Raw genomic sequence first — 20,772 nt, forward strand, 5'->3', positions numbered from 1 at the left:
CGCAGCACAGAGACCGGGGTCTCACGGAGAGCCCCGGGCCCCGTAGTAACTATAGGGACCCGGAAACTCCCGATTCTGGGTCACCTAATTGGCTGCCACAGTGATCAGTCTCTGTGAAGCCCACCCCTCTATTTCTCTCTCTGTGAATAGAGGGGAGAGAAACATTGTATCTTACTCTCTCCTTGCAGAGAGAGAAAAAAAAAGTGTGTAAATGTTTTTTTATAAATAAATAAAAATACCTATATCAAGGTTTGATCTAGGTCAGTGCCAGGATTAGCGTTTGGGTCAAGTAAGGGTCAAAGGTCAGGGTCAGTATATTTTGGGCAGGATTTTTTTTCCAATTAGTATTAGTGTCAGTGTGTTTTCGGTAGGACAAAACCCCAAAGAAGCAAAATGCGCACTATTGTTTCTGGGCTGTACTAAGGGTACAAACAACAAATAACATAACACATACGTGGTAGCTGTTGTTCTTTAATGGAAGGTTATGGTAGTAACAAGAAATATACAGCTAGATTGTAAAAAAATATATATATTTTTTACTATTTTGGGCCAGTTTTGCTTTGATAATAAAAAAATCAGGAAGTATCCATTACTATTTACCACCAAATGAAAGCCCAATTTATCCTGAAAAAAACGTGGTATGATTTAGTAGTTATGATGATATGTACAGTTTTACTAACACATGTCAAAGTTGCAAAATTGTGCTTGGGCATTAAGATTTGTTTTACCCTTAGGTGTGAAGGGGTTGAAGAACTTTAAGACCTACTTGAATAATTATTTATCTTCAATACCTGGCCAGTACAATGGAGGATATTCCATATAACTTACATGTATATCATAGGCAATAATGTACTGCAATGCTGCATTTATTGTCTTCAACATCCTATACAGTAAACAAACCCACTTTTTATAAAAGGTTTACTCTGGGTCTACCATATTTCCTTGTCATAAATACAATGGACTCCCAGTGGAAATGAGTTTTCAGGCAGGGTTCTATGAGGGAGTTGGACACAAGGTGCAGCACAAGAGTCCTGGAGGTGAAAATGGAGGACAACTAGAAAGGAACATTTACAGAGCACAAACATAAACAAAGGATGAGGTGTAAGATTGCTTATGACTTCATGACTGCTGCTTCAGTTTCCAGGGTCGCTCAAACAAGGAGAGGAGCTTCTTTTGGGGGTTTGAGGCTCGGAGACACACGGAGAGCCCAGACTTCCCTGTGAACTGTAAAAGCAGTCAGCCTCCAATGTTTCTGAAGCTCCGTTCTGCATCTGCGGAGAACTGGCTTCATCTCTGTTTTCTAGTTCCTGGTACCAAGAACCCAGCAAAGAACCAGAGAAGTGAGCAGAGCTGCGATTGCTCCCCGCGGCCTCTCTGGACGCTGGGGGAGGAGTTAGTGCTCTCACTGCATTGTGAAATGACTTCAGAGCTCTCTGGCTCCGCTGCTTCTCTAGACGTTCTTTTCTTGCTCTACGCTGCTGCTGCTTTCGTTGATCCTTCACCATCTTTTTTCGAGAGTCCACCAGATTCCTAGCAATCAGGGGTCATAAAACAAGATGGTCTGAGAAAAAAAAAACGGGTGTGGGGGAGCAAGAAGAGAAGAGGATTTCTAGAAGAAGACGAGTAGACCATACAAAGGACTCTCACAGTGTGACCATTTCCTACAGTATTTTGTACCACTTTGTACTTCCAGAATTATGAGAAAACCTCCATACCTATCTGCTATATCCACTTGCCTATAGCAATATGTACATAATACGTTGTGGCTTGCAAGTTTGTCTACCGGGGTTATGGCTGAAGCTGAACCCCAGGAAACAATCCGACAGTTTGTGCGGCTGGCCATAGAGGTGAACAGAGACCAGATCGTCTCTGATCACCTCTATGATCTAGGACATGGGTCTTCAAACTATGGCCCTCCAGTTGTTCAGGAACTACAATTCCTATCATGCCTAGTCATGTCTGTGAATGTCAGAGTTTTGCAATGCCTCATGGGATGTGTAGTTTCACAACAGCTGGAGGGCCGTAGTTTGAGGATCCCTGATCTAGGAGGACCGGAACAACCTCCTTTTTTTTTTTTTTTTTTATAGATATAGATATATATATATATATATATATATATATATATATATAATTTTATTTTTTTTTTTTTTTTTTTTTAATCTTTTGCTTTAAAAGGTAGAGAAGAGATTTGTGGTCTTATAGACCCCAGATCTCTCCATAAAGAGGACCTGTCATCCCTTACTTCTATTACAAGGGATGTTTACATTCCCTGTAATAGGAAGAAAAGTGATTACCGTATATACTCGAGTATAGGCCGACCCGAATATAAGCCGAGGCCCCCAATTTACCCCAAAAAAACTGGGAAACTTATTGACTCGTGTATAAGCCGAGGGTGAGACATGCCTAATACGAATTAGTGACTGCGCCTGTTTTGGTCGCAGTCTTTTCCTCTCCCACTCGGATCACTTTTGATCAAGCCTAATAATCCAGGTAATTTGTCTTTATTCTTACCATCGATACCGTCTATTAAATTAGGCTAGTATAAATAGTGTTTTTTTTTTTTTTTTTTTTTCTCACTCACATCTCACTCACTCATTCACATCTCATTTACATCTTGTCTTTCACTTATTCATCCTAGTTCATGTATATGGTGGTTTTGTTTTTCTATGTCACTCCCTTATTGCTTTCCCTCCCCCTCTTTAGTTGGTTATTTCTTTTCATGCTTCATATTACACAATTTTTTTAGTTGGTTCATCGTTTTTTATGCATGTGTTGTCTGTTATTCTATTTAGTCCACCATTTTAAGTTATTTATTTCCTTCCATTTTATCGCACGTTTTCACCTATTTATTTATCTCTCATGCATCACATAGTCTATTCATCATATATTCACCTTATCATCTTTTAGCTTTTCACTCACCACATTATTCTGATATCTTGCAGGCACAGTCATTATTAGGTTCACTTGTATACACATGTCCCTCCCTTATATATATATATATATATTTTTTTTGGCATTTGGGTTACCCAGGGGTGCATTCTTTATTTTACATAGATTATGGGTATGATGATGACAATCTCATGCCACATACACACCCTGTGCTCATATATTAAAAAGGACATGTTCTTAATCCTTTTCATGTTGGGATTTCACTGCAGGTGTGACTTACCACATTATCCGGTTGCCCATATCTGCACCCACTCCCTATGTTTATGGGGGGTGTGGTATTCGTGTGACCTCTCGTGAGCCACGCCATTGGTTCTCTGACGCTACCTCCTTACCCCTTGGTATCCTGGCGGTAGATATGGACCGAGTAACATTCCAGATATGTGAAGGAAATCGAGGTACCACCTTATGGGGGAACTCCATCAAAAATATCACAACTCATTTTATCTCTTTGGAAGTACATCTTTGGGTAAATGATATTAACAAATATGAGGTATTTCCAACACAAATAATACATAATACTTGATGTATTCATTCAGTGTAATTTTGTTTTATCAACAGACCACCATTTCTCTGAAGAAGACCCCCCAGGGGGTTGAAACGCGTTAGAATTATATATATTTTTACTGTTATTATAATATACAGTGTAATTTATAGTTGTGTCTGTTAATGTACGCCCATGGATACCGTTGTACTCTGTATATAAGAGTTCGCTTCTAAACTGCTCAGGTAGAGCTCATGTTTTTTACCAAATATTAAAATACTTTTTATATTATTTTGACATGCGTTAGTACTGTTTTTTTTTTTGCTGCCTAAAAACCCCGTTTTGTGGGGGAACTTGTTCTATTCTGATTCGTCTGGGGTGAGCAGCACTCTCCTAGCTCTACGTAGCAATGTGTTCTTTTCGACTACTAGACATGCCTGTCCATCCCTGTGTGTCCGTCCATCCCTGTGTGTCCGTCCATCCCTGTGTGTGTGTCCGTCCATCCCTGTGTGTGTGTCCATCCATCCCTGTGTGTGTGTCCATCCATCCATCCCTGTGTGTGTGTCCGTCCATCCCTGTGTGTGTGTCCGTCCATCCCTGTGTGTGTGTCCGTCCATCCCTGTGTGTGTGTCCGTCCATCCATCCATCCCTGTGTGTGTGTCCATCCATCCATCCCTGTGTGTGTGTCCATCCATCCATCCCTGTGTGTGTGTCCATCCATCCATCCCTGTGTGTGTGTCCATCCATCCATCCCTGTGTGTGTCCATCCATCCATCCATCCCTGTGTGTGTGTCCATCCATCCCTGTGTGTGTGTCCATTCATCCCTGTGTGTGTGTCCGTGCAGCCTTGTGTGTGTGTCCGTGCAGCCTTGTGTGTCCGTGCAGCCTTGTGTGTCCAGCCTACCTGTGTCCCGAGCCTCCGTCCCGAGCCTCCGTCGTCCCATGCCTCCGTCGTCCCGTGCCTCCGTCGTCCCGTGCCTCCGTCGTCCCGTGCCTCCGTCGTCCCGTGCCGAGCCTCTGTCCTTCTGCCATGCCAGGATCGCCGCTCTTCGTCGGCGCCTCAGCGGCCATTCCTCTGTTCAAAAGCCGCGCCTCCGTCTGTGATAGGCGGAACACTCAATTTCCCAGCAGTCTGTGTTCCGCCTATCACGGACATCCTCTCATCCTCGTCCGTAGTATGAGGATGAGCGGATGTCCGTGATAGGCGGACCACTGACTGCTGGGAAATTGAGTGTTCCGCCTATCACAGACGGAGGCGCGGCTTTTGAATAGTAGAATGTCCGCCGTCTGTCTGCTCGACACGCTGATCGGGCAGGCAGACGGCGATGACTCGAGTATAAGCCGAGGGGGGCACTTTCAGCCTCAAAAAAGAGGCTGAAAATCTCGGCTTATACTCGAGTATATACGGTACAATTTTTTTTTTTTAAAGGGACAAAAAAAAATGTAAAGCACCCCCATCCCTATGTATTCACATGCAAAGGCGAATGCATACGCAAGTCACCCATGCATATGTAAACAGTGTTCGCACCACACATGTGTGGTATCACTGCAAACATTGAAGCGAGAACAATAATTATAGAGCTAGACCTCCTCTGTGACTCTAAACTGGTAACCTGTAAAAAAATTTAAAGTGTCGCCTTTGGAGATTTTTAAGTATCGTAGTTTGTTGCCATTCCATAAGTGTGTGCAATTTTAAAGCGTGACATGTTAGGTATCTATTTACTCATCGTAACAACATCTTTTATAGTTTACAAAATAAATAATATGGGTTTTGCTTTCAAATTCATTAAAGTGTATTTTTTTTTCCAAAACAGCTGCGTTTGAAAAACTGCTGTGTAAACACTGTGTAACATAAAAAAATATATATATATATATATATATATATATATATATATATATATATATATATATATATATATATATATATATCATGGTTTGGCATTTTACATAATTTTAAAACAAAAAATACAGATTTTGTTACTTGTAAACAAAAGGTGCCAGAAAAGGCCTGGTCCTTAAGTGGATATAGAGGGCCATCACCCACAAGGGATAACATCTGGAAGAACTGCTTCAGCCTCCAAATCTGCAACCCTCTTTCAGAAAGAATACTCCATCGTATTCAAACGCAGCGCTTTCCTTGTATAGGGCAAAGTGGAACACTGGTGTCTACACTGGACACAGAAGATATCTTCTGAATCTGGGTATCATGACTTGGTAACAATGGAGTGTATGGACAAGGAGATAGGCAGACAGAATAGAGAAGAATGAGAATATTGTAGGAGGGCCTATCCAATCCTCTCACCTGTAGTCAATGGTTCCAGTCTGGTGTTTGTCCAACCTTTGCACCAGACAGTCTATCTCAGCAGAATCCAGGGGGAGACCAGACAGCTGAGGAAAGGAGATAGTCAGCGCTCACAGAGGGTTATTATATAAGGGGAACATGGGAAAGGCGGTGTTACATACAAGTTACAGCTGAACATCCTATGATTGAGATGTGAAAACACTTTACAGAAAACTGCATCCAACACTTCCACACAGGGATTCTGCACATTCTAGGTATTAATAAATATGCCATGGCTTTATGTGAATGGCCACCAAACACCTAGACAAAGGACAAAGAAAGGTCAAGTTGTGTGTTGATGGCCCATGGACAGCTTTATACAGTCTGCGGATACTCACCACAATGAACCGACAAAAGTCGCTGACTGGGACACTCATGCTGCCATCTTTGTCCATGTTCTTGAAGAAGTCCAGCAGACGCAATTTGCGTTCATCTAAAAAGTCCTGCAGGGGTAAATAACCAAATGTTAGATAACCAGATCAGAAAATAGGGGCAATTTATCAGCATTGGAGCAGCCAATCAGTTTATATCTTTCATTTTCAAAGCTTTAACTGAACAAGCTGGGGATAGAAACTGGTTGGTTGCCATGCACAGCTGATCCAAATTCTGTCTGCTCTGGTTTTGATAGGTTTTCCACTGTTATTGGAGACAGGTAATACAGTTAGCGCTTAGGCTGGCCATAGACAGTTCAAATCTGTTTAAGTCGTGTGTGGGCAGACTGAATGTAACAAGTTTAATTGATCGACTTGGTTACAACCAGCCTGCCCGATTCACTTGCAATTACCGCGAGTGGCTGCTACAGCCGTTAGCAATAATCACGGTCCTCTCCCAGCTGGGGCGGGTTCCCCTGCCTGCCGGGAGTAAACAATAGTTTGTCAGGAGGGATTCCACTGTCAGCACTGTCTGTGTTTACAGGGAAATGTACCAATTTCTTTCCTGCAACCCGTGGCCGCTGGAAAACTATTTGCACAATATGGCCTGTCTTAGCCTTGCCTAATGATGATGTCTCTAACACAGAGAAACTATCAAGACATTGATTACCTGCATATGCTGAGTGCTCTATACATAAATTACATAAAAAAGGCATCATCACCTGGATGACCTTCATGGGATCGGGGCGAGTTGGGCGTTTCTGTGTGATAAATCCTTGTTTTCCAGCAAACAGAACCCGCAGTCCAGGCCGAGAGATGGATGCCAATTCCAGGAGGGAGAGAAACTGCGGATTGACCAGAACGTTCTGTAAAGAGGGGGAGAGGACCATTAGGGTAATATTATTCCACATGTAGAGGTGGCTTCATTTGGCCATTTGGGCCCCAGAACAATGCTGGTGCAAAGTCCAAGGTGCTTCACTATTCTGTTATGGTAATGAATATATGGTAATGGTATTTGTTTAGGGGTTCTGTTTATTTATAATATATACTGTATGTGCATATATAAAGGAGTGACAGTGACCAATAATATTATTTGTTTATATGATCATTTAGGAAACCGTAAATTACTCAATGCCCATTATTGCACAATGCAGTCATCCATCCTCACACTGGTAACTCACAGAGATGTCCAAGTCCTCTATTCTGTTTTCTGGCTTCCTGGTGATAGAATTCAGCAAAACGATGGCACTTTCTACTGTCAGCGGGTTCCTCGCGAGCTGCAATAAATGTATGGTGGGTTTTAATTTAAATGGCAGCAGAAGAACAGGATGAAGGGCAGCATACCTGGGAACTCCAGCACACAAATAGAGAATGGCTGTAGGAAAATCAGAAACGGAGCACAAAGGCCTGATAGTTCAGGATCTTTTGTAGCTTTCATCACCTGTCATCTGTTACCATCTTAAAACGTGGCCAATATACAGGGCACAGTCAGATTTAATGGTAAACATATAGCTTAATGTGTGATCCATTCATGACTCATATTGAGTCTGAAAAGAGTCCAGAATAACCAATCACATTGCAGCTATTATTTTTTCCATGGTATGAATGATGAAAGGAAGACTCTGACTGTGTTCATTTATTTTGGTTTCTGACAGCCTGTTCCAAATTCGGACCTACCTTCAATGCTGCCTGTGCTGCCCTCAGCTAGTCCTTTTCATTGTCTGTCCTGAGCTCAGCTATTCCTCTGTTCTTTCTGTCGTGAACACTATACCTTTGGCGTTATTTTCCCATAACTCAGCTATTCTTCTGTGCTGCCTGTCCTGAGCACAGCTATTCCACTGTTGCCGCTGATCCTGAACATATCTATTGCTCTGCTGCTGCCTATCCTGAGCTCAGCTACTCCTCTACTGCTGCCTGTCCTGAGCTCAGCTACTCCTCTACTGCTGCCTGTCCTGAGCTCAGCTATTCCTCTACTGCTGCCTGTCCTGAGCACTATACAATTGGCATTGCCTGCTCATAACTCAGCTATTCCTTTAATGCTGAGTGTTCTGAGTTCAGATATTCCTCTTGTGTTGCCTCTTCTGAGCACAGCTGTTACTCTTTGCTGGCTATCCTAAGGCCAGCCTGTCTACTGCTGCCACTGAGCTCAGTTTTTTTTCTGTGCTGCCTGTCCTAAGTGCTATAGCTTTGGCATTGTCTGCACAATGACTAAGCAACAATGATGCTGTGAAACGCGTCAGCTGTTTGTCCTGCTTCTGTTGTCACATGAACGTTGACTATTCATTACAATAAAAGGCTTTTATCGGAGTGCGGCTGTCCAGAATCCATTTCTTCAATATTTCTCATGCTGAGCCTGCGCATGGCTTCCACCTCGAGGAGGGCGTTTTCTTAAGTACACCCCCTGGAGCGGTTCACCCTTTTGTACTATACCTTTGGCATTGTCTGCACATAACTCGGCTATTGCTCTGGTGCTGCCTGTCCTGAGCTCAGCTGTTCCTCTGTGCTGGCTATCCTGAGCTCAGCTATTCTTCTTCGCTGCCTGTCCTGAGCGCAACTATTCCACTATTGCTGCCAGTCCTAAACATATCTATTCCTCTGTTGTTGCTGGTCCTGAGCTCAGCTATTGCTCTGTGCTACTTGTCATGTGCAAAGCTGTTCCTCTGGGCCACCTGGCCTGGGTACTATACATCTGACATTGTCTGCCCATAACTCAGGTATTCCTCTGGTGCTGCTTGTCATAAGCTCAGCTGTTCCTGCCGGTCCTGAACTCAGATAATCCTACACTACTTCCTGTCTGGAGCTCAGCAGTTCCCTTGGTGTTGCGTGTTCTATAGTACTATAGGGTGCTCTACCTTTGGCATTCTCTGCCCAAAGCTCAGCTATGCCTCTGATACTTCCTGTCTGGTGCTTAGCTTTTCCTCTGTGCTGCCTGACCTGAGCTCAGCTTTTCCTCTGCTGCCTGTCCTGAGCTGCTTGGTTGAGCTCAGCTATTTCTCTGTGCTGTCTGTCCTGAGTAGTATAACTTTGAGATTGTCAGCCCATAACACATCTATACTTCTGTTACTGCCTGTCCCGAGCTCAGCTATACCTCTTTTGCTGCCTGTTTTTAAGATCTCTATTCCTTAGTTGTTCCTTGTCCTGAGTGTCATACATTTGGCATTATCTACCCATAACTTAGCAATTCCGCTGGTGCTGCCTTTTCCGAGCTTAGTTATTTATCTGTGCTTCTTGCCCTGAGCTCAGTTATTCCACAGTTCAGCTATTTCTCTGTGTGGTCTGTACTTAGTGATATGCCTTCAGAGCTATCCACTAACTCAGTTATTTCCCCATGCTGCCTGGCCAGTGCTCAGATCTCCTTCTGATGCTGCTCGCTCTGAGCTTCACTGTACTTTAGATGCTGTCCATACCTGGTTCTTTGGTTTGTTCTAATCCGGATGGTAGACATCATGCAAAATACAGTACTTTCTGTGCCCCCAGGCCCCTGCAATGTGGGATGTGGGTTTCCCCTCTATTACTGATCTTACCTGGAGCACACGCAGGCTCTCATTGTACTCCAAGCCTTTGCAGAAGAGCTGGACTCCCTCATTGCTGATCCGGTTGCAGCTGATATCAAGGTGAAGAAGGGAACTGTTGACTCTCAGGGATTCTCCCAGTGCCAGAGCACCTTCATTGCCGAATCCATTATATGATAAATTCAGCACCTTCAGCATCCCATTCACCTGTGCCAGAGGGAGAGGAAGTGCTGATAACAGTTGGGTCATCTCATTCAGCAAAGACCAATATAAACAGTGCAGAAACCTATTGCAACCAACCAGAAATTTTCTCTGCTAGATCCACTCTCTCTAAACTGATTAAAGGTGAAACCTGGTTGCTAAGGGTAGCTAAAGTTAGTGTGTACAAATATAGGGAGTACCCGTAGGCCGGCGCTCAAGGCAATGGCTCCCTTCATACGGATGTGATTCCAGCTCAGATTCAGCTCCTGGAGACCCTCATTGGCAGCTGTGAAGGGACAGAAAATAGAGTTGGAATGGTGAGGGGCCCCAGCATATGATGGCATCTCTCCCTGTACTGAACAATGTCCACCACTCACCCAACATCTGACCCAGAGACTCTCCTCCTTTCTCACAGAACTCATTGTGGCTGAGATCCAGGGCTGTCACCCGGAAATTGGCCTGTTGGAAGGCAGACAGAACTCATCTCTTGCAAACAGCAAGATGCACATGGAGAAAATGTGTTAGAGGATCCACCAAGAGAAGGGAAGATCCCAATAGTGTGCACAGTAGGGCTGAAACAACTAATCGATTAATCGACAACTAATCGATTATGAAATTAATGGATTACTATTTTCATAGTCGATTAATCGGTCAGTAACATAATGGGGTTAAAAAAAACTAAAATGAGCACTTTATAGTACAAAAAGAGTAAATAGCTACTGTAAATATTACTTTCACAGTTCTACAGTAAAAAAAATGAAAAGTAGTGATTATCTGCTTTTTTTTTTACTATAATATTAGTCTTTTTAACCCCATTATGTTACTAAATGCCTTAGACCTGGTTCACATCTATGTGTTTATTGGTGCTTTTTGCAGAACTGCACTACAGTTCATTTACATGGTTTCCTATGGGACACGTTCATATCTGTGCTTTTTTTCATCCGCTGCATATTTTGTAAAGTGTCAGGGACTTTTAAACGCAAAACGGTGCTTCTTTGGTTCAATATACTTCAATGGAAAAGCTGCAGAAAAGCATGTAATGCGTTTTTTTGAAGCAATTTGTGTTTGTTAATCTGTCCAAAAAAAAATGCAAACTGCAGTAAAATCACATGCACAGAAATAAAAAAACGCACAGCAAAAAGCACTGCAGACACAGATCAAAAGCAAACTGCATGGGTGTGCACCGAGCCTTATGGATAAATTGTCAGATGAGAATATTCAGACAAAAAATCTTTTGTACATTCGCTGAATGAAAGAATTTTGTTTGAAATTTTCACTTGTTTTTAACATTCTGTTTTTAAAATTAATATAATTTCTGAATGAAAACCACATACACTGTGAAAATTCCTTTGACCAAGCAGTTTTCTATTTCCAACTTTTCCCATCATTTTGATTGAAAATGAATGTCAATCTGACCCACTTTTTTTTTTTTTTAGGGGTTATTAACCGATTAATCGATTAATCGAAACAATAATCGGCCAACTAATCGATTATGGAAATAATCGTTAGTTGCAGCCCTAGTGCACAGTATTTTTTTTTATTATTATACAAGATTTATATAGCGCCAACAGTTCCCGCAGCGCTTTACAACATGGGGGCGGGCAGACAGTACAGTTACAATACAATACAGGAGGAATCGGAGGGCCCTGCTCATTAGAGCTTAAAATATGATATATGACAGGAGAAGCAGCCTCTGCCTCTTAGCAAAAGTCACACAATTCAAGAAATGAGAACTAAGGCACCATGGACCCTCAATTATCAGGCTACACTAAAAAATGAATTGTCCATTGCATTCCAGCAGCCGGTCATTTCTGCAAACGAGGCCACTGAAGAGTCTGCTGCATACTGGTGTAGTGCTATGACCCCCATCACCACCAGTGCCACCTCAGTGCCCATAGCCTCCTAGCTCTTCATCAGTCTCCTGTGTCCTTTCTGCTCACAATAGAATGCAACCTCTGTACACTGGAAACAAAATAAAAGGTCTGCAACCTCTGTACACTGCTCAGAATCAGAATACGCTTTATGATGGTTGGTCACTTACCGACAGAGCTTCTGCAAAATGTCTAGCAGACTGATCATTGAATCCATTGTCTGGAAAAGAAGATGAACAGTGGCAACAAGTATGATCTATATACTGATGAATGGAGAGAACAAGCATGTGCAGCCTACAAACATATAAACACCCTGCATTTTTGTTTTTGTACTAAACTGCAACAAGCTTTAATAGTACCAGTCAGACAGACATTGTCTTCCTTGCCAGATGTAACTTCGTCCCCTGATGTGCTTTATCTAATGGGCTTAATCATACTGTCATATCTTGTAAAGGCACATGTGTCAAACACAAGGCCTGTGGGCCAAATCTGGCCTGCCAGGCCATTTCATGTGGCCCTCACACCTCTTTTGCAACTGTGGCACTCCCTCGTCTCTGCCCCCACCTAGTCTCAGCGGTCGACATCAAAGAGGAGTACAGAACTCCCCTGCCAGATCCTTGGCTTCTTTGTGCAGCCATGGAGAGAGGCTCTTCTCTGCCACCCCCCACCTCAGCAATTGGCAGCAGAAATGAGGACAGAACTCCTCCTACAGATCCTGCACCTCTCTGTGCAGCCACAGCACCCTATCTCTGCCTCCCCTGGTCTCAGCATTCTGGTCCTCCTCAAAACCTTACGCTTTCTGCTTCCTATCTCTGCTCCCAGCTTCTTCCCGGCAGCAGCACATGGTAAGAGGGGTGCACTGTAATGTAAGGAAGGGTGGTGAACTCTTGACTTCTGATGGTGGAGGGGCCCTTGACATCTACTGTAAGGGTGGGGGGTGCTCTGGACATCTAGTCTTAGCCCCTGTACACACGGTCGGCGATTATGCCAACCAAATCCGTTGGATTTTGTCCGTCGGATTGTGTCCGAAACTGTTGCATACACACGGTCGGACTAAGTTGTCGAAAAATCTGATCTTTCAGAACGTGATGACGTAATTTCGTTATGATGGGACTACATTCAGGCTAGTAGCCAATAGCTTTGATGTAGGAATTTGATCTGAGCATGCGTGGCACTTGGTCCGATCGAAATTCGCTACACATGATCGGAGTATGTCCGATCAAACCAGTTGGTCGGGAAATATTTCCAACATGTTGGAAAATTGGGTCCGATGGATATTCGGACGGAATCAGTCCGATGCATACCACACACAGTTGGATTATCCGACGACACGGTCCGATAGGACACATTACGGCGGATTCTCCGACTGTGTGTACAAGGGCTTACAGATACAGCTGGCCCTTTGAGGGTGACCATGATGCTGATGTGACCCATGATTAAATAGAGTTTGACACCCCATGTCGTAATGTTAAAGTGGATCTTAACTCATTTAACTAACTTTGGGTCTCCTGGTTCCTCCACTCTTCCTCTTACAGAACTGAAAAATGTTTCCTCATTTTGGAAACATTCTGTACCATTTTTGCTGCACCACAGCACTTCCTGCAACCTCGCCTAGGCGAGAATTACATGGGGACCCCCCGCTTCCTTCTGGGATGATGACAACATGTCTCAGACAGCAAAGCTTTGCTCGTGGGTGCATATGTCTTGTGAAAATCTGCAAATGTGCAGACCTGACTGGTTTTCTGGCAGGTATTTGGGAATTGGCATATACCTGCAGCAGGTTGGTGTATGTGAGTATTCCTACACATGTGATGTAGGGCTCCACAAGGACCCACATACTAGTTGCATGTATGTGCAGGCGCAAGAATACAAAGCACAGGTGCAGACATACTGCATGTCTTTGCCGTGTCAGGCCTGTGGCACATCTGCACATGAACATGATTTTTAAAGATGGCGGCACAGAAGAGGAGATTTTACCCTGGTTGAAGTGGCACGTTTAATAAGGGAGAGAATAATGTCTGACCAATCTGGTACCAATATAGCTCATCACCATACAGCAAAAAGCTACATACAAATAGCGGAGTGTTTCCCATGTGCTTGTATGCCTGGAGAGGAGAAGGGGCTCCCTGAGAGTTTGAGCACCTGTGGCCACTCACTGCATATGTTTACCTGGAACACATTTGCATTTAGTCATGTGCAGCTTCATTCTGCACAGACTGATATAGGCACTCAGCAGGTAGATGAGGAGGAGGAGCTCTGTTGGGACCCCCCCCCCCCAGCTGCTGCCACCTGCAGTTCCATGTCAGGATTAGGCCTCACTGGAAGACATGGCAGGTAAGATTTGCTCTGCATTTTTGCCATATAAATGATCAGTTTTGTTCTCATTATGCAATGTTGTTTGCCTTAAATGGGTTACATGTGACTTTTCCTTACTCCAGACATGGAGTAAGCACCCTCTTCCCAATTCACCCCAGTACAAATCTTTCTTCCCAGTTCCTTTTTATGCTGGCTGAAGAACTGATCCCAAAAAACTCCCAAAGATCTGCTCCACCCTGAACAGTTGTCTGCTCAGACAAGGTGTCATGATTACCCCATCAGCCTGCTAAATTCCACATATACTGTAGAGATATTTCTGCAGCTAAACAGCCAACATACAAATCCTCCCAGAGGAATGTGCAATGTCACATGTTGCTTAGAAGGTTCTCTGTACTGGTATGATGTGGGGATCCGCTGTCCTAAATCTGACCTGACCAAGCTGTCCATGGACAAGATCTTTATATCACACCCGATATTCTCACCTACATTATTCAGTTGGGTTTATAAAAAACCTAAACCCAGTGATTCTCATCTTTGCTTCACTTTGATGTCTATAACCTACCCTGACTGCCCCTGACCACAGCCTTCAACCTCTTTGATTGCCATCTACCCTGACCATTCTTCTTTAACATCCTCTGACTGCTGTCTATAACCTCCCCCTACCATAATCTCTATAACCTCCCCAGGCCACGCCTCTATAACCTTCTCCAACCATGGCCTCTTTCTCAACCATTTTACCCCATAGGAACCCTTGAAATAATATTCAGGTGTCCGGGAAGCCCTGCTAAAACGAGTCCATTGGAGGCAATGGGAAAATGCCCCTTACAGGGAAAATCAGTCGGAAAAATCTTTCCCCTTACAGTGGTAGTCAGATTGCCACCTCTGCAGTCATGCTGATAGCTCTGCCAAGTAGTGTTGGACCTGGAACTATGTAGACACCATCAGATGGGAGGACAATTAGCAACAATTCAAGAAAACCCTTTTTTTTTGCCCCCTTCCTTCCCAGCCCAATTTTCAGCTTTCAGCGCTCTCGCACTTTCAATGACAATTGCGCGGTCATGCTACACTGTACCCAAATGAAATTTTTATCATTTTGTTCGCACAAATAGAGCTTTATTTCGGTGGTATTTATTCAGGACTCCGTTTTTTATTTTTTGCGATATAAGCGCAAAAAAAGCGGAAATTTGGAAAAAAAATCATTTTCTTAAGTGTATAATAATTGGTTTGTGTGATCACGGACATATGTACGCAAATGATCATGTACAGATGTGTGCAGGTGATCACATACATATGTGTGCAGATAATCATTGGGACATGTGAATTTAGTGGGACATATATGGGGGACATGTCTTTTTATTATTTGGGGACATGTGTGTTTTGAGGACATGTGTGTTTACACTGAAGGTTTACACTAGACTAGTGATCAGTGAGTAAAAAGCTGTAAAAACCGCTCATACTCACTGATCACCAGCCGGCTGTAGTGATCTGCTCTCTTCTCCTCAGCGACGACTTCCATTTGAGGAGAGCCGATTGCCTAGCAACCGGCTGTTTGTTTAGATCACATGATGGCTGTGATTGGGGTGATTGTCCGGGTGACACGAGCGCATCGGGATCGCGCTGCTGCACGGGCACGCGCGCGCGATCCCCCTCCTCCTGAAGGACGTTCCTGAACGTCCAATCAGAAGGAGGCGGCTCCCACCCGGCCGTATATGTACATTGGCCAGGTGGGAAGTAGTTAAGGGACTGAGGGGTTCCACAGAACCCTGGTTGGTAATGGCTGGTCTATAATTGTCCCAGGCCACTTTCTATAACCTACTGTGGCTACGATCCATAATTTCCCCCCCACCATCTCTAAGACACTTTAGTGTTTAGTGGGTTCTGTCATGTATGGGACCCCCAGAACAACATCACTGTCATTCCCCACCGAAGGGATTTAAGATGTACTGTATGCCAGAAAATTGCTCTAAAACACGTGTGCTGTGTCCTTCCAGCTGTTGCAGAAATACAAATCACATGAGGCACTGCATGGCTGTCAGTAAAACATGCATGACTCTCAAAGGCAGAGACATGATGGGACTTGTAGTTCCACAACAGCTGGAGGGCTACAGATTGAGGGTCCATGCTCTAAAGGCTTATATAGTCAACCACCCACAATAACGTAGCAAAAAATCCTATAAACATTTTATTCAATCTATGCAGCATGGGTAAAAGCTAAGAGCTCTATCAGTTATGACAAAATATTGTACATTACCAATGAATAGTGCAGTATTATGTTGTCATTACTGGTAGAGCTCTTAGCTTTTTGTTTCATACATGTAATGATAAAAGTGATGAAATGCATGTTGACACAGCAACGGTTGTGAGTTTCCGGTGTAACTTACGTGCCAGCTGGATACGGAGCAGAGACACGTTTTCCAGTATCATCTTGCAGACCAGCTCAGAGCCAACCTCGCTCAGATTGTTGTTAGAGAGATTCTGGAATAGAGGGGCACAGTGTCAGAGTCAACGTTTATCACCACCGAATACAAATTCAAACTTACCAGCTCCTGAATATTGCAGCTCCCTCTCAGCCCCTTCACCAATTTCGCCAACCCCTCAGCCCCAATGGCATTGTCCTCTAGACTCAGGTGGGTGATGCTGCTATTCAACTGCAAGACAGGAGAGGAGCTGTAAGAGGGGCCCTGCATGTTATGTCCTACAGGGGACTCAAAAATCCCTCCGCACAGACAGGAACAAAGTTGTAAGAGGGGCCCTTTATGTGATATCCTACAGGGGCCACAATCATCATTCTGCACAGACCAGAGGAAGCCACCATGGAATACACAGCTTTGGGATTGGCTGCTAAAACCATTTGCATCTCCTCATTTTTTGAAGATGTCCCTCATCATATGATTTCCTGCATTCAGTGAGGTCACACTTACCATCAATGACTTGGCTAATGCACCAGCTCCCCGGGGCCCCAGTCCATGGTGGTTGAGCTTCAGACATTTATCATTCATATGGCGAAGGTAATATGAGATGGGCACGACACCTGCCTTTTGGCATGCCTGTAGGTACACGTTTCTCTGGGGGTCTTCCGGAGAGCTCTGGTCTAATTCTGAAGAAGAAGGTGAAAACTAGAAATGTAGTAAAATGGCCATTTGCAAATCTTTAACCAATTAGATGCAACGTCCCATAGACAGGCAGTTAAGAGCAGATTGGGCAAGTTTGGACACCACTACCATAGTGAGCAGACATATACAGTATGTGTACATATACCTTACCAAACACAATCATGGCAGAAGGCGCATCTCTTGTACTCACCACTCTCTCCAGTACTCCCCCTCCTCTCTGCTACTCACCCCCTCCCTGGTACTCAGCTCTCTCTCCGCTACTCATTCCCCTTTCCTGTACTCGCCTCTCTATTATTCGTCCCCCTATCTGGTGCTCACTTTCTTCTCCAGTACTCACCAACCTCTCCAGTGCCCCCCACCAGTATTCAGGACGTACTCCTCTCTAGTACCCCACCACCCAGTACTCACTTAGTCCTCCAAAATAACGATGGGCTCAGGCGTGTTTGCAGCTCCACATGCCCGAGCCCGCCAGGAAGCTTACACTGTGCATGGCTAATCACAGGCAGAGAGACATTTCCCGATCTCTGCAGCCGCGGATCGGGACATGTCTTTCTGCAGCTCGGGCATGTGGAACTGCGAACATGCCTCAGCCCATCCTTTCTCCAATACTCATCTCTCACGTTGCTGCTCATCCCCCTCTTCATTATTCACCTCCCTCTCCCTTACTCAACCTCCTCTCCAGTACTCATCTCCCTCTCAACTACTTGCTACCCTTTCCATTACTCACCCCCTCTCTACTACTCACCCCCCTCCAGTATTCACCTCCATCTTCAAGACTCACTCCTCTCTAGTACTCTTCCCCCACCCAGTACTCACTCCTCCAATACTCATCTCTCAATTTGCTGCTCATCCCTCTCACCAGTATTCACCTCCCTCTCCAGTACTCCTCTCCCTCTGATCTACTTGCTTCCCTTTCCTTACCAACCTCTCTGGTAGGTACCCCCCACCAGTATTCACCTCCCTCTTCAAGACACACTCCTCTCTAGTACTCTCCCCCGACCCAGTACTTACTCCTCCAATACTCATCTCTCACTTTTGCTGCTCATCTCCCTCCCCAGTATTCACCTCCCTCTCCGCTACTCACCAACCTATTCTGCAACCTCTCTGGAACTCAGCCCCCTCACTGGTACTCACCAACCTCTCTAGTAATCACAACCCACTCTCCATTACCCCCCCCCCCAATGCTCCCCTCCCTTCTGCAGTACTCACAACCCTCTTCAGTACTCACCTTCTGGCTCCAGGTCAGTATCATACGGCTCTGCCCAACTCTGCACACCGCCAGGACACAATGACAGACTCTGCAGCTCCTCACACAGTTTGGCCATCTTCTTCCCAATGTGTGACAGATGCCAGTCAAATTACATCAGCTTACGAAGCACTAGTACATGATATGTCACTTGAGACCATCATTCAAACCCCCCCATCACCCGCACTCCCTGCCTTGGTTTAAAGCGCTTGACACTTGATATGTCACCTGAACCTGCACCACCTGCCTGGGCTCAAAGCCAATACTTAATATATTACCTGATCCCATCACCTGCCTGGGCTATCTCAGTAATCAAGGAAGGAAGAAGCAGAAACTTTCTAGGATTCTACCCCCCCACCTCATAGTGCCCCAACTGCTCATCCCATTACCATAGTGTACAAACTGCCCCTCTACCACCACCAGACCTCATGTTGCACTGAATGCCCCTCAGTCCAATCATAACCTGACCAGAGCATCGGTGCATGTTTTATAAAAAAAAAAAGGGGTCACCCTGGAGATCAGTATGGGAATGGAGGTGGTGGCTATTGTGGGGGAAGGAGGTGTCCCTGTGGATCAGTGTGAGGGAAGGGGATGTCCCTGAACACCTGTGTACGGGAGGGGGTGTCCCTGGGGATCAGTGGGGTGGAGAGAAGTCACCCAGATCACTGCTGGAGGACAGGGGTGTCCCTGAAATTTAGTTTAGGGAGAGAGTGTGACCCTTGGGAGAGTGGAGTGTCTTTGGAAACCAATTGGGGGGAGAGGGGGTACCTTATGATAAGTGTATAAGGGAGAAGAATGTCCCTGGGGATCAGGGCAGGGGATGTCCCTTGGGATCAGTGTGGGGGAGGGGGGTCATCCTAAAGATCAATGCGGGGGAGGGGGTGTCCCTGGGGATCAGTGTGGGAGAGGAGGCCTCCCCGGGAATCAGTGGGGTGGAGCGGGGGTCATCCTGGAGATCACTACTGGGGGAGGAGGTGTCCTGGGGATCAGTGTGAAAGAGGGGGGCATCCTTGAGATCACTACTGGGGTAGGAGGTGTCCTGGGGATCAGTGGGGTAGTCATCCCTGGGGATCAGTGGGAAGGAGGGGGCCTCCCTGGGGATCAGTGGGGTGGAGCGGGGGTCATGCTGGAGATCACTGCTGGGGGAGGAGGTGCCCTGGGGATCAGTGAGGCAGAAGGGGCGTCATCCCTGGGGATCAGTGTGAAAGAGGGTGGTCATCCTGGAGATCACTGCTGGGGAAGGGGGTGTCCCTGGGGATCAGTGCAGGGAAGGAGGGTCATCCTGGAGATACAGTCAGGTCCATAAATATTGGGACATTGACACAATTCTAATTTGGCTTTATACACCACCACAATGGATTTGAAATGAAACAAACAAGATGTGCTTTAACTGTAGACTTTCAGCTTTAATTTGAGAGTATTTACATCCAAATCAGGTGAACAGTGTAGGAATTACAACAGTTTGTATATGTGCCTCCCACTTATTAAGGCACCAACAGTAATGGGACAATTGGCTGCTCAGCTGTTCCATGGCCAGGTGTGTGTTATTCCCTTGTTATCCCATATACAAGGAGCAGATAAAAGGTCCAGAGTTAATTTCAAGTGTGCTATTTGCATTTGGAATCTGTTGCTGTCAACTCTCAATATGAGAGCCAAAGAGCTGTCACTATTAGTGAAGCAAGCCATCATTAGGCTGAAAAAAAACAAAAACAAACCCATCAGAGAGATAGCAAAAACATTAGGTGTGGCCAAATCAACTGTTTGGAACATCCTTAAAGCGGGAGTCCACCGGGACTCCGCGTTTTTTTTTTTTTTTTAAAAGCCAGCAGCTACAAATACTGCAGCTGCTGACTTTTAAAATAGTGACACTTACCTGTCCAGCGCGCCCACGATGTCGGCACCCGAAGCCGATCTCTAGATCGACACTCGAGTGCTGCCGCCGCCATCTTGGGTATGGGAATCAGGAAATGGAGCCTTTCGGCTCCATTTTCCGGTTCCCTACTGCGCATGCGCGAGCCGCGCTGCGCAATGAGGACGGTCCCCGCTGCCTCTGGGATCTGTGTGTTTCCCAGCAGGCAGCGGGGCACTTGCGGGAAGGGGTGGGCACTTGCGGAAAGGGGCGTAAGTTACGCCCCTTTCCGCAGAGAGCTATCCCGGAAGTGGGTGCAGTTACCTGGATTATCCAGGTAACTGCACCCCCCTCCCCCCTGAAAGGTGCCGATTGTGGCACCGGAGGGGGGGAGGGTTCCGATGAGCGGAAGGTCCACTTTATGGTGGACCTCCGCTTTAAAAAGAAAGAACACATCGATGAGCTCAGCAATGCCAACTGTGGTGGATGACCGAAGAATTCTTTCCCTGGTGAAGAAAAAAC

The 20,772-nt window shown here is 45.3% G+C and overlaps 2 protein-coding genes across 4 annotated transcripts in view; one reads left to right on the top strand and one right to left on the bottom strand.

Annotated features, from left to right (window-relative positions):
- The window catches only part of ANGEL1 (angel homolog 1), a 163,289-nt gene that overhangs the window by 130,475 nt on the left and 12,042 nt on the right, over window positions 1-20,772 (top strand). The window contains exon 1 of one of the 2 annotated variants that reach the window (XM_077463623.1): window positions 14,036-14,060. The exons of the other annotated variant lie outside the window; for it this stretch is intronic. The gene's annotated coding sequence lies outside the window, so the exon portion shown is untranslated. Of the gene's footprint in view, window positions 1-14,035; window positions 14,061-20,772 lie in introns of those variants that run through there. 2 annotated transcript variants of the gene reach the window in all.
- Window positions 456-19,725, bottom strand: LRRC74A (leucine rich repeat containing 74A). Of its 2 annotated transcripts, XM_077463618.1 has the most exons (13): window positions 18,384-19,725; window positions 16,964-17,139; window positions 16,583-16,690; window positions 16,424-16,517; window positions 11,897-11,946; window positions 10,233-10,314; window positions 10,056-10,141; window positions 9,667-9,861; window positions 7,324-7,419; window positions 6,865-7,008; window positions 6,110-6,214; window positions 5,733-5,818; window positions 456-1,530 (listed from the first exon to the last, which is right to left on the bottom strand). In XM_077463618.1, the coding sequence occupies exons 1-13, from the start codon at window positions 18,478-18,480 to the stop codon at window positions 1,134-1,136; spliced, it is 1,716 nt and encodes a 571-aa protein (XP_077319744.1). In that variant the 5' UTR covers window positions 18,481-19,725; the 3' UTR covers window positions 456-1,133. The 2 variants fall into 2 exon arrangements, with proteins under 2 accessions (XP_077319744.1, XP_077319745.1); XM_077463619.1 differs by lacking the exon at window positions 16,583-16,690.

This window comes from Lithobates pipiens, unplaced genomic scaffold, assembly GCF_037356315.1.
Source record: "Lithobates pipiens isolate NorthernLeopardFrog02 unplaced genomic scaffold, aLitPip1_a1.2 Scaffold_30, whole genome shotgun sequence".
Taxonomy (NCBI): domain Eukaryota; kingdom Metazoa; phylum Chordata; class Amphibia; order Anura; family Ranidae; genus Lithobates; species Lithobates pipiens.